At 36.5% G+C, this 14,874-nt stretch overlaps 1 protein-coding gene across 1 annotated transcript in view; it reads right to left on the minus strand.

The window, feature by feature from the left end:
* The window catches only part of LOC114031409 (E3 ubiquitin-protein ligase parkin-like), a 1,828,862-nt gene that overhangs the window by 964,460 nt on the left and 849,528 nt on the right, over positions 1-14,874 (minus strand). Inside the window, exon 5 of the mRNA XM_027846472.1 lies at positions 6,074-6,157. Within this exon, the coding sequence (XP_027702273.1) occupies positions 6,074-6,157 (84 nt within the window). The remainder of the gene's footprint in view (positions 1-6,073; positions 6,158-14,874) is intronic.

Below are 14,874 nucleotides of genomic sequence, written 5' to 3' on the forward strand. Positions count from 1 at the left end.
GTATGAACTGAAACACTTCTTATATTAAAATTAATAACTAAGTTATTTATCACAATTTGGGAGAACTTTATTGTATTACATTTGAATATGAAATTCAGATTTATATAATTCTGAAGTGTCAATTATTTTACTCTTTCTGCTATGGAAAAGAATTCATTCTGAAAGCATGGCATTAAAAGCCCTTCACAGTCTCACTTGAGTATATCTTATATACTGAATCTTACTACCCTTAATAGGCTCTTTGCTTTAGCCAAATCAAACTACATGCCACTCCCCAAACTAGGCAGACTGACTGGCCTCCATGCCTTTGTACAATCTGAACTCCATGTCCAGAAGGCACTCCTTTTTGATCTATGCCTCTTGAAATCCCTAGCTGCCCTCAAGGCTTTCTCAGCTCATGTGCCACTGCTTCTATCAACAGCCTATTGTGGGGCAGCTAGGTGGCGCAGTGGATAGAGCACTGGCCCTGAAGTCAGGAGGACCTGAGTTCAAATCCATCCTCAGATCAAACACTTGACACTTACTAGCTGTGTGGCCCTGGGAAAGTCACTTAACCCTAATTGCCTAAAAATTAAAAAACAACAACAACAAAAACCAGTCTATTGTCATCTCCTTAGTTGAATTCTGAAATAGTTGAATCCAGTTATTATAGAAGATAGACACAAAGAAAGAAAGAAACAAACAGAAAGAAACACAGAAAGAGAGAGAGAAAGAAAGGAGGGAGGAAGGGAAAGGAAGGGAAGAAAGGAAAGAAGTGATGGATATGTAGATAGATGACAGACAGAGAGCTAGAGCACAGCAGATAGATGGAACAACAGACTTAGCATGTTTACATGCTGTATCCTCACAGGAGAATGTCTTTTCTCTGAGGGTCCCATTTTCCATTTTGATTTTGTAGAACCAATTGACTAGCACAATGCCTTGAACTTCATAAATACATGTTGGATTGAGTGGGAATGAATTCTATCAAAAGCCAAAAACAAACTCGTCTTCCACAACACACACACACACACACACACACACACACACACACACACACGAGTTCCTTTGATCCTTATACTATATCCCTCTCCTTTCCACAATTTCCTAAACTTCTTTAAAAGCTGCCTTTAAATGATTGCTGACACATACTCATCATCTTGTCTTTCTTCAATCCCTTGCTATCTGCCTTCTGCCATCATTATACTGAAATTACTCTCTCAAGGGTCACCAATAACCAGCTGCCAAATCCAATAGAGTTCTTTTTTTTTTTTTAGTTCATTTTTCTTCATGCTTAGTCTGTCTCTATGAGTAGGGCTGTATCATCACTGCCTCTTATACTAAGCTACTTGGCATGAGGTTCTCTTCATTGAATTTCTGAACAGGGAAATGATCATCTCTCATGCAAAGATTTCTCCGAGTTCAAGGGTTATTACCTAGGGTTCAGAAAGCCCCAAACGTCCATGAATAGATTTTAGGCAGTATGGTAGGCACATAGGTATGTAGAACCCAGTCTTTCATGAAGCAAAGTAATCACTTCGGTCAAGGTCTCTAGGGGAAGCCAGAAAAAGGAAGCAAAAGAGCAGTTCCATTACAAAGCACACAGTGAAGCAATGAAACAATACTTAGCAGCAACCAGAAGTGACCCAGGGATCAGTGGAGCAAAGTCCAGCAGAGACTACACCGGCAGCAGAAACCTGCAGGTTGCAGGCCTGGTGGAAGCATTGTAACAACATCACTGGAAAACATCAACAGCCCTGAAGGGTCACTCAAAGCATATGATATGCATTGGTAATGCATTTGCTCTCTCTCTGTCTCTCTCTGTCTCTCCCTCTGTCTCTCTCTGTCTCTCTCTGTCTCTTTCTGTCTCTCTCTGTCTCTGTCTCTCTGTCCCTCCCTCTCTGTCTCTGTCTCTCTCTGTCTCTCTGTCTCTCTCTATATATCTATATATCTCCCTCTATATACATGGCCTGGCCACACATTTCTTTATGTGCAAATCCAGCCACATGAGAACTGTAGCTACATATGTTCCCTATATGTGTCTATTCTCCCTAACTGTGTGCCTATTTGGGTGGAGAAAGTGTCCCAGTTTTATGGGGGATATGTTTTATTGCTACTTGTCTTACTCCACTATTTCATAAAATGCCTTTGCAGTGTCCTCTGACTGCCCAGAGAAGGTAAACACTCCAGTGAGGTTTAGTGAGTTAGAACGGAATAGATATGGGTCAACAGAGTATCATGAATATTGGCTAGCATCACGTGAGGGACCCATTCTCTGAATTGTGGGGTACCCCATGTGCTATGCCAATATAAAAAGAGAAAATAATTTAGTAAAAATATCTATTCAAAAACATCTGTTTCATTTTTTGAAAAAAAAAACCTTTATAGTACTTTTTGCTTTCATCAAGGGAAAAATATTTTCATTTCATAGATCTATACAACAGACTGTATAATACAATAATAATGAAGGAAAGTAAAAGGGAAAGGAGGCCTTGTGATTGAAGAATCCATTTTTGAAAAGATCCCAAAAAGGATAAATTTTTAAAAGCTAACATTTAAGGATCAGGGGGAGGTTGCTTTCAAATTTCAAGATTTATAATCTAAGCAGCTAAGTTTTCTAAAAATATATGGCAGAGATTTTAATGTATGTGTGTTTATGCACATATGTATAAAGAGCTATACCTAATCATATATACATATGTATGAAGTATATAGCTTCTGCTCACTATAGCATAAGGTTAAATATACTATGAAGGATTACAGATTTATACAAAAAGTTGAAGCTTCATGTCTTTGAACAAGGCATGGTAAGTTTAATTTCATTCATGCAAGGAAATATCATTTATGCAGTCTTACCATGAATCTGAAATTACTTTCCTTTCTGCTTCATATATGCATGGATAAGTATATATGTATATCTGTATATTTACCCCTGATATTTACCACAGATGTATTGCAGACAGATATGCATATATGCATGTGTGCCTACATACATATAAGTGTGCATACTGATGGGATTCTGCAGACTAAAGTGATCCTTCCCTCACTTAGACTCAACTAGAACAGTGAACAGATTTAGTCTAATATTTCATCTTACTGTGGTTGCAAATTTGGCCTCCTCCTCATTGTGGTATTTGCATGAATATAGTTTAAACTTCTATATGAAATGATGCACTCATCAATGTCTTTTCCTTCTTCTTGTTCCTATGTTTTATGCCAATAGATTGTTCTAAAATAGGCTGGGTTCAAGCTGTTATAATTGCCTGTTCTGTCTTCTTCTCACCTTTATCCTTTCCTCAGGATGGTGCTCAATTTGATCTTTGCTCTAACTAGCCCATGGTCTGACTATAGACAGAAAGCTCATTCTGTAATGGCTCCCACATCAGTAATCAGTTGCTGCTTAGCTGAAAATTTCGTTCTTTTAAACATGATGTTATTTTTGGCTTACCTTGCCCAATGCTTTTTACTCTCTTCTAGAAGAAAGTATTCTTAATATTCAAGCAGAAGTTTCTAAGCAGTCTATGAGTCTTTGACCTCTTTTCTATCTTTATTTTGAACCATATTATCCAGCATTTTTCATCACAAGGTCATAAAGTTGGAGTTAGAAGTATGGAATAAAATTTTGTGCTCAGCACTATAGGCAAAAGCTTGCTAAAAACATTTTTTATTGATTTGTAATTATTCTAAATCCAAGCATAGCTCTACTTGAGAAATACATAAAATGCATATATTTAATATTATATTATATGTTAATATAATTAATATATAATAAAATTTATTTCTATAAATAGTATATATAAACATATATGTATATATTTATATATAAACTGTATGTATGTGTGTCTACATACCCACACACATACTCACTGTATATAAACAGTATAAACTGACAGGACCCCCTCATGCTCTTGGATGTTTCTTCTCTCAAGTCATTCTGATGGCCCAATTTATAGGATTCTTGAACAAGGAGTATTTCAAAATCAAGACTGTGCTAGGGCCTAGAGCTTGAGTAATAGTTTGCTTAACAGCTTGCTTCATTAAATAAAATAATAATAATTTAATTTTCATTCCAGCCCCTAAGAAGCATTTCAATCCATTTCACTATTCCTTTACAGGATTCTTTTTTCTAGCTGGTAGGTAACACCCCAACTTTTGGCAATCCAGTAGATTTCAGGGATTACTCAGGTGTAATGTATTGAGCCCAAATATTTTACCTGTTGCTAGTGACAGATACTATATTTTAGAGAGACTATTAGCTGCCAGCTGATTGTGACAGTTTGTGAACTAACAATGACATTTGTGTTGGCATCAGAGCAGTGTCTCTATTTCAGCAGTACTGACATCTCCACTGCCAAAACAGGGAAAATGTATGCCATCATATTGTTATGGCCTCAAGCTATACAGGGTAAAAAGTAAAAGAAAATATCACAAAATATAAATGACGCAATAAAACACTAGCTACAATATTGCCCATCCTGATAAATTTAAGAACAAAATTACTCTGAAATTATTTTTAGAATTCAAAAATTTTTCAAAAATAACTTTCCTAAGATGATAGACTGAAGATGCAGAATAAGACATATATTTTTAGATAAGGCCAATGTGGGAATTTGCTTGTTTGGCTACACCTATTTGTTGTAAGGGTTTCATCTTTCTTCTTTTGTTCCATTTTGGGAGAAAAAAAGAGAAGCAAATAAACATTTCTATGCCATCTACTATGTGTGAGGAGCTATGCTAAATAATTTTTACAAGTATTATCTCATTTAATGCTCACTAAAACCCTGTAAGGTAGGTGCTATGCCATTTCACAGTTGAGGAAACTGAGGCAGATAGAGGTAAAGTAATGTGCCCAGGGTCAAACAGCTATTAAGTGTCTGAGGGTGGATCTGAACTCAGATCTTCCAGACTCCAGGTACAAGGAACTATCCACTGCACCACCAATTGCCAAGAAATGTACAAGAAAAATAAAATAAATGCTTGCTTGTTCATTGAAAGAAAATTATTTCAAAATAAATTCTATACTTACCAAGGAAGACTGGATTAAAGACTGGACCAGTGGTTTCACTACTTTGGGAACTCTCAGGTAAGGGAGCATTCATAAAACTGCAGGTAAGCAACTTACAGTCCCAGAGAGAAGCCTAGAACCCTGAGAAATTGATTGACTTGCTTGGGATCTTTGCCCAATATTTATCTAAGGCAGGGCTTGAACCTAAGTCTTCATGTTTTCTGGGGCCATCTCCAGTCATCCTGATCTATAACTCACCACTGGACCCAGATGGCCCTAAAGGAGAAAATGAAGCTGGTGACTTTGCACAGCCGTCCCTCACTTAAATCCAATTCACTTGTATGTCATGGCATCACCTCCCTGATGTCATGGTGCTCTTTGAAAAAGAAGGACAAACAACAATCATGGTTTCCACACTAGCTCTCTACTCATTATGTAACACTGCTTCTCACACTAATCAAATGCTTTATTCATAAAGAGGTAAGCACAAAGTTGGAGAGCATGGGCTTATACTTAAGATATTCAATAATCCATAGCACATTTTCTAAAAAAAAAAAAATTCTGCAAGTCAGGAAATTGGTCAGGAAAAGATGGTAACAGAAAACAAAAAGCAATTTTCTGGGTTAAATGGAACATAAATGTAAAATGCCATTATGGTGCATGACAGAGAGATTAACATCGAACCTTCTCTCCCTACCTTACCTCCCTCATTCTAAGCTGCTAAGCTGTTAGTCATTCCATTAATTTCACTTTATAAAGAAGTTCTTAGAATTGCAAGGAATCAATACCCAAATGTGAAACCTTTCCAGGAAATCCTAGAAAGGTGCTACAAACAGATCAAAAGCAACTCTACACAATGCTATTTTAACTGGAATAGGAGTATCATTTAAGTGAGAAAAAAACCTTTTGGTGATGCCAATTATATGAGAATCACATCAGTTCTTGGTTCTGTCCAGCCTATTTGTTAGCAGAAATATATCACAACGAACTCTAACTCTTGCATGGGATTTGGATCCTAGGTATATGTTTCACAAATAGATAGCATCATTCTTTTCTCCAAAATGCATTGTCTTTTGGCCAGGTACTTACCGCTCCAGTTCCATTGCAATCTGGGGAATGGCAAATACCACTTATTCTGTTTGAAATCAGAACATCATCCCAGCATGACGGACCCTTGGAGAGAAAGAGAAACAAAACACTTAGTAATCTAATGGTAATGTAGTTTATTTTCTATTGAAGTTTGTTTCAATCTACTCTGACTTATGCAATGATGACAAAATACTACTACTCATGAGGAGAATGAAACATTTACTTAGTTAAATTGCATACTCTGAATCTGGCTTTATTCCCTGCCAACAAGGTTTTCACATCTAACTCTTTAAATCGTGGGTACTAGGTGAGAGGAAGGAGAATCCCAATTTGTTTGAAAGCACAAAAATGATTCCTTCACTTTCGTAGGAGAGATTCTTAAATTATACTAGAAATCATTATATTTCTGTTCTTACTACTACATTTTCACAGGGAAGGATTGCCTAAAAGTTTTTAAGTCTGAATATCATCCTCCTTTGCAACTGACCAATTGCAAAACGAAATACAAAGATTCCTGGGAAGGTTCTAAATGCCACACAATTATATTTCAAATATAAACCCAGTACGTTGAAAATAATTGCCCAAAATATTAATCTTTAATAATGACTTATGAGTGATAGAAGAATAGCCTCAGCGTTAAGGTCAAGACCAATTCTGTCCCTGACAATGACCTTAGTTCCCATGAGCAAATAATGACTTCTGAAGGACCCAGGAAACAATATATAAAATGCACTTTGCAGAAGAGTTGCTGATCTGCTCTGGCAGAGGATATTTCTTCACCAGGAACTTCTTATCCTGATTAAATCAAAACGCCAGATTAAAAACAAAGAAAACCATAAATACAAATACATATTCACGTTTGGTCTGGATGTATGACTTCATCACTGTAAGAGGAGAGACAGAGACAGAGAAGGAGAGAGAAAGAGACATAGAGAGACAAAGAAAGAATTGATTGACATCTATATCTATCTATCTATCCATCTATCTAGTCATTCTTTTCCATGATTTTCCCCCAAATTACAGAGATAAAAACTGAGGCCCTGAGGTAAAAAAAGATAAGAAACATAAACAAGTTAACAGAAAATTAATGCATTGGCTACAAAGTCAGCCTCTGTTGCATGTTAGTGTTTTTATTTCCTGTAACTTGGGGGTCTGAGCAAAGGAAGATTGAGGGAACCTCTGCTGATAAGGGATGCCAGGCCCAGCTGTGCTTCTTAGATGATGGCTTGGGTGAGAAGGAACTAGCACCCGCCAGGTGAGTGCAGAAGCAGTGGGACTGGGAAGCTGCTGGTTGTGGACACTTACTAAAAGGCAGAGTTCTTGGATTTGGTTCCAGGGAAGAGGGGAGAACTGAAGAAGGACCTGAGGTCAGAGGCACAATCCTTCATACCTCAGGACTACAAGTGATTGCAACAAGTTGCTATAAATTAAAATAATAATAATAATAATAATAATAATAATAATAATAAGCAGGCAAAGGAGAAAGAATCTAACCACAGAAAGTTACTACAGGAATTGAGAAGACTGGAGTTTGTCCTCAGAGGAGGAAAATAGCCTCTGCTACCCCAAAGAGTAATGTCAAATGGTCATCTGCCCAAAAAAGAACTCATAGAAAAACTTTAAAAAGACTTTAAAAATCAAATGAGAGAGATTGAGGTGAAGAAAAAAAACAATTCAAGAAAATAGGAAGATTATGAAAAGAAAGTTAATCAAGTGGAAAAGGAAATCCAGAATCTTACAGAAGAAAATGACTACATGGAAATTAGAATTCCCCAAGGGAAAACTAGCAAAGTTATAAGAGATCAAGAAATAATAAAACAAAATATAAAGAATGAAAAAGTAAAAGAGAATGTGAAACATCTCATAAGAAAAATGACTGATCTGGAGAACAGATCAAGAAGAGAAAACATAAGAATAATTGGACAACCTGAAAGCTATAATCAAAAAAAGAATGGATACAACATAAGAAATGATTAAATAAAATTGTCCTGAAGTGTTAGAACAAAGGGAAAAGTAGAAATAGAAAAAAAATCCGCTGATCATCACCCGAAAGAGATCCTATAAGGAAAATCTATAGAAATATCATGGCTAAACTCCAAAACCCCCAGCTCAAGGAGAAAATATTACAAGCAACAAGAAAAAAAAAACAATTCATATATGGTGGAACCACAATTAGAATCACACAAGACCAATAACAGCTACACTAAAAGAATGCAGGTGTTAGAACACTATATACTGAAGAGCAAAAGAACTGGGGTTGCAGCCAAAAATATCAAAATATAATACCCAACAAAGTTAAGCACAATCCTAAATGAAAAAAAATGACATTAAATGAATTGCCAGACTTTCAGGATTTTATTGCAAAGATACCTGAACTTAATAGAAAATCTGACAAACAAGATCCAAGAGAAATATAAGGAAAACATCAAAGACTAATTACAAGGGACTCAATAAGGACAGACTGTTTACTTTTTATACAAAGAAATGTAAACTATCTAAAACTGTAATTAGTAATTCAGTAGCTTGAAAGAAAGACTAGGATAGAGCTGAGTATGATGTGATTCTAAAAAATAATACCTTCTAAGAAAAGGTAAAAAGAGTAATTATCTTATAGGACTGAGATGCGAGAGGAAGAACTGAAACAGAGGAATTAGATGGGGGAGGAAGGCTGGTAGTTTTGGATCCCTACTCTCATTGGGAATGAATTCAAGAGGGAACAATACATATATATCTAGAAGGGTATAAAGTCTTCTAAATTCAGAAAGAAATAAAAGGTTGAGGGAACGGGGACGAGATTTTTAGAGGGAAGAGGATGAGGGAATAGGATGGGGGGTATCGAAGTGTGTCTAGATTAATTCGGGGGAGAGAACAAGGGAGGGATCTTTGGGGGGGGGTTATGTAATAGGAAGGGTAGAAGTAAAGTAGAGGAGTCAGGAGGGATAGGAAATGAGAGATGCACACAAACATAAAATAAAGATCAGGAGTAGAATTTATTAGGGAAAAAAATGAGGGGTAGTAATCATGATCTCAGACTAAATTAAAGCTAAAATAGATTTAATCAAAAGAGAAAAATAAGGAAACTGCACTATATGTCAGCCATATTAAATAATATTGTTTTAGACTGTTTAAAATAACTAGACAGTATAAAGCAGGAATACTGCTGTGGTATAAGAAATGACGAGTTAGTAGACTTAAAAATATGGAAAGACTTAGACTTATGAAGGAAGATGTCATCCATCCTCAGAGAAACAGAGGACAGACAAATATAGTACATATGTCTATATATGAGTATTATAGATATCTAAGTATATGTAAGAGTATGTAGGTATGTGTATATGTATGTGTGTATATATGTGTATATGCATATCTGTGCTTAATTGTAGCCTTCTTGGGGAAGAGGGGGGAGGAAGGAGGGGAAAGAACAAAGTAAAAAGTACACAGCAGAAAACAAAAGAAAACTTACAAGGAAGCAAGGAAAAGATGGACATCTCTGAACACAATGTGTAGTATTTATTATATAGGCTTTCTTGAAATGGCAATTTATTGCTCTATATTTTGAATTCTTGCTTACGTTCTGCTGTGCACATGGCAATGCTTTTTTTCTTTCAGTTTTAGTATTTAAGTTTATAATGTTTCTTTTTCTTTTCTTATTGTATATTTAAGTTTTAGAAAGGAAAAAAAAGATAAAAGTCTATGATGCTATCATTCCAAAGTAGATTTGGTTTGTCCTTTCTTTTTTTTAAACCAACCCATCATTACAAAATTTTACTATTTCACATTTTAAAGTGTTTCCAATGAATGTTTTATATTAGAATCTGTATATCAAAATAAAAGGTCTTTTTTCATGTAAGGGGGATGAAGCTGAACAATCACACTGGCCTCTTTTTGAGGGGCACATGCTTGTCTGAGATAATAAAGCAATCCCTGATTGGTCCCTGAGACTGGGGCTCTAATGAAAAGGAACCTAATGAAAGGAAGAAACTCCAACACTGTGGGATATAAAAGAATGGAAAAAAGAGTTTTTGTTCTCTTTTGTAGTGACCTCTTAGTTGGGCCACAGACAGAACCCACTCTCCCTTAGACTTTCAATCAGGGAAAGAGGGGATTTTTCTGCCCTCCTCTCACCCATCAGCCATAATGGTTTATGAGAACATGTGCTTCTTTTGATGAGCTCAAGTCTGGACCTCTAGTCCCTAGCTAACTCTGTTTGGTGTTTTGGTTTTTTTTTTTTTTTTTTTTTTCCTGAAGTAATACTGAGAAATGTGCATTTACAGTTCTGTGGGTAATCTTCTCTGAGATAAAAGTCAGGAGTTTCTGAGCTGGATCTTGGTTACCCAGCAGCTGGTGATTTCCATAATAGCTTCTCAATAAGATTCTGTACCCGAAAGAACTAAGAAAGTCTAAATCATGTCCTAGGTGGTGGGGAGATTTGGACTTCCCTAACTCTACAGGTGGAGTAGCTGGTGTCTCAATGGATGAGTACTGGGCCAAATACAGCCTCAGCCACTTCCTAGCTGTAAGACCTGGAGCAAGTCACTTAATCTCTAATTGCCTGACAAAAGGATTGACTGGATAAGAAAGTGGCAAATGGCTCAAGTATCTGTGGGAAGAAAACTCCAGGGATAGTATAGTCCATAGGGTCACAAAGAGTAGGACATGACTGAAAGATTGAACAACAACAAGTTCTATAGACAGACAGGGTGTGAGATGAAAATATTTGTTTAGAGGTCCCACAAAGTGTCTTGACCTTCAAGGATGGTATACTAGTATAAGGGTTATTGGTTCATGTTTTAAGTATTAATTATTGCACATTTATAAGTCTTTCATGTTTTAAGCAGCGTGTGTGTGTGTGTGTGTGTGTGTGTGTGTGTGTTGGACAAAATACATAGCTATTCTATTCCTGATTAAGTTTGTATAGTGAGTACTTCTCAATCACTTCTGGGAAGTCTTTGGACAGGACTCTCACTTTGGTTTGTTTCAGTCAATGGTCAGTCAATCAATCAATATTTATTTATTAAGCCCCTACTATATACAGGCTAGGTGCTGGGCTAAGCCTTACAGATACAAAAAGAGGCAAAAAACAGACCCTGCCCTCAAGGAGTTCACAATCTAATGGAACAAATACCACATTCTAAGTAAATGTATTCATACAAGCTATATACAGGATAAAGAGGAAGTAACTAAGGAAATAAAGGACCAGAAGTAAGCGGAGTGGGAAAAGACTTCCTACAGAGGATAGAATTTTAGGAAGGACTTAAAGGAAGCAGGGAAAGCAGTAAGTAGAGCAGAAAAGGGAGACCATTGCAGGCATGGGGGACAACCAGAGAAAATGCTCGAAGCTGATTGATGGAGCGTCTTACTCCTGGAAAGGCCAGCATCACCAGATTGAAGAGTACGCAGCAGGTAGAAAGGTGTGAGAAGATTGGAAGGGTAGTGGGAGGAGGTGGGAAGTTATGGAAGGCTTTAAATGCCATGGAACTCTGGGGTGAAGACAATGAGACAGAGCAGCACTGGAGAACAAACTAAGAAGTACTAAGACCCAGTACTAAATTGGGGCTCAGTTCAAAACAGAACTGCCACTTAATGGGTGGTCCCTTCCTCCCTCATGCTATATGTAACAATAGTTTAAAATGGAAAATCCAGTGCCTCTTTTTATTAGGATGAGGTTTTATGGTTATTATCACATAAAGTTAGGTTAAACTCCAGGCTATCATTGCTACTAATATTACAAAACCTATACTAAATGTTTGAATTAAAAAAAAAAAGGTGGGGGAGGCTAGGTGGAGTTGTATGATACAGCACCAGCCCTGAAGTCAGGAGGACCTGAGTTCAAATCCAGCCTCTGACACTTGACAATTCCTAGCTGTGTGACCCTTGCCAAATCACTTCACCCTGATTGCCTCAAAAAAAAAACAACTTATTCACCCTTAAACAGGAAAATTTATTTCCAGAATGCTATAGACAGACGTACTAGATAAGTTCATACAAGGTAAGTAAATAGCTATTCAGCTCTCTCAAAGGAGAGAGACTTAAGTTGCCAGGCCTGTGAAATCAGAGAGGGGCCTGTAACAGAGGTCAGCAATTGAATTCAGAAATGGATCAAATACTTTGGTTCCTTTAGAAGATGATACTTTCAAATTGTGGTGCTAGAGAAGACTGTTGAGAGTCCCTTGGACAGCACGGAGATCAAATTAGTCAATACATAAAGTAATTAATTCAGGCTATTTGTTAGAAGGTCAAATACTGAAGTTAAAGTTTAAATACTTTGGCCACATAATGAGAAGATGGGACTCATGGAAATAACCTCGATTTTGGGAAAGAGTGAAGGCAAAAGGAAAAGAGGATGAGATGGATGGATGGCATCATGGAAACAATGTATGTGAACTTGGGCAGACTTTGAGAGATAGTGAAGGACAGAAGGGCCCGGCATGCTATGGTCCATGGGGTCATGAAGATTCAAACACAACTGGAAGACTGAACAGCAATATGTATTTAATATACTTTGGTTTCTCACCCTACTCTAGTTCCTACTTCATTTAATACTCTTAAGTGAATATGAAATAAAATATCATTTAGACACATTATTGTGTCTGTCAATATTTATATAACTGAAATCAGGAAATGAAGCAAAATCATTCCGCTGAAGGGCAGATATTACGATCAAAGTATGCTAAAAGTAATAGAGGAAACATTAAGCAAGGGTTATGTTGTTTTCAAAGTCTTCAAAACTAAAATTTAAGTCATTGGTTCTGTGTCTTCACAGGCCAACTCAAGTGGAAAATTGAAGTAGTTATCTGGATAATTCATATGAAAAGAACACTTTTACAAGCTTCAGAGTGTTAAAGCAAAATATTTTTCCCACTTAAATTAGACAAGTAATTATCTTAATCTTCACTTTACATGCGAAACAGGCTTTTTTTCTTCTTAAAATCAGTTTCTTTTATTTTTCAAAAGTACTTCTGCCAGTTTTTAATGGATACAGTTTTGGAACAAGACTATCATTATACAGCAATCTTATGGAAGTAGCACTATGACATCTATGATGTCATATATCTCCGAATTTTTTAATTTAAAGATATTTCTGAAGCATCAAATGAACACATATGTATGTATATGTATATGTGTGTATGTATACATGCATGTACACACATACACATACACAGACACACACACATATGAAAACAGGACTGGCCCTGCGGTTTCATCAAGAAAGGGTGTTACCACATGCATAATCTGTATCAGATAGCTTATTCTCTTAGTGAGGTTGGAAGGGAGAGAGGGGGCAATACAATTTGGAATTCAAAACTTTTTTAAAAATGTTATTGTTTCAACATAGAATTGTGGAAAAATATTATAATTTAAAAAAGAGAGTTCCCAATGAATAACCTCTTTTACTTGTTCAGATCAATACCTTCTCTACAACTTGAGTCTGAAAGAACAGCCTAAAACATTTCAGGGGTTCAATGGCTTCCTCAGGGTCACACAGCCAGTATGTATCAGAGATGGTCCATATAAATGATATGAAGGAAAAAAAAAATAAAAACAAAGACAGGTACCCATTCGGTCTAAAGGTTATTATATTCTGTCACATGAGTTCTAAGCTTTGGATATGCTACTAACTGACGAAATAGCATCCTCATTTGTATTCAGTTTCTACAACTGAAAAGTAAGTAGCAGAGTAGTAATGCCAACAACATCAATGACAACAAACATGTATACAGTGCCTTAAGGTTTGCAAAGCACTTTAAAAATACCATCTTGTTTGATCCTCATAGCAACATTTGAAGGGATTATTATATTGGGTTTATTATTCCTATTTTAAAGCTGAGGAAACTGAGGCAAAAGTTAAGTGACTAGTCCAGGGTCGCACAGCTAGTAAGTGTTTGAAGAACGATTTGAACTAAGTGACTTAGAAATCTCATTTCACCTGTGTCAATTATCTCCATCCAAATTCCTTAAGAAACCCCACAGGTAGAGGTGAGAAATATCCCCTTCAGAGAAGCAGCAAAGCACAGTGAAAAGAGGATTGTCTCAAGTCCTGAGTTCCAATCTCACCTCTGAAATTTATTACCTGTCTGACCTATTTCCTTTTGTTTCCTCACATGCAAAGTAAGAGGGTTTAGATAGATGGTCTCTGAGGTCTCTTCTACCTCAAAATCTATAATTTATTGTCCAAATGAAGATGGAGTCCTATTCCCACATATTTTCCAAGATTATTCTGGTCTTTTCCCACTTTTCCTAAGTTGCCAGTTCTTGAGAAGCAGATAAATCATGGATATCAAGTTTGAAGATCAAATGTGAATCCTGCTTTGAATCAATGTTAACTAGCTACATGATCCTGGGAAAGTCACTTAACTAGAACCCCAAATTCTTCACCTGAAAAGTGAGAAGAGTTAACACTTGTACTACCTTTGTCTGAGGGCTGTTGTGAGGAAAGAACTTCATAAACCTTAAAACACCATATGAAAGCAAGTTATAACTACAACTTCAGGTGTAGGGTTCAAATCACTAGCCTGTCACTTAATTTTATGACTTTAGATTAGTCATTTCCCTCTCTGGATCTCATGGTCCTTATCTATGAAATACAGAAAATAATACTTTCACTAATTACCACATTAAGACTTAGTGTGAGGCTCGTACATGATGTGTACAAAACATTTTCTTAAAAAACACCAAAGCTTGGAACAAATCCTCTCAAGTTCTCCTACATGTAGTATTTTCATGTAATTGTTTCTGTCTCTTTGTAGGTCTCAGTTTGAATGGTACCTTTAGAAGGCTGGCTATCTCCCCCTGAGGACTTT

This window comes from Vombatus ursinus, unplaced genomic scaffold, assembly GCF_900497805.2.
Source record: "Vombatus ursinus unplaced genomic scaffold, bare-nosed wombat genome assembly UNPS02015175.1, whole genome shotgun sequence".
Lineage (NCBI taxonomy): Eukaryota > Metazoa > Chordata > Mammalia > Diprotodontia > Vombatidae > Vombatus > Vombatus ursinus.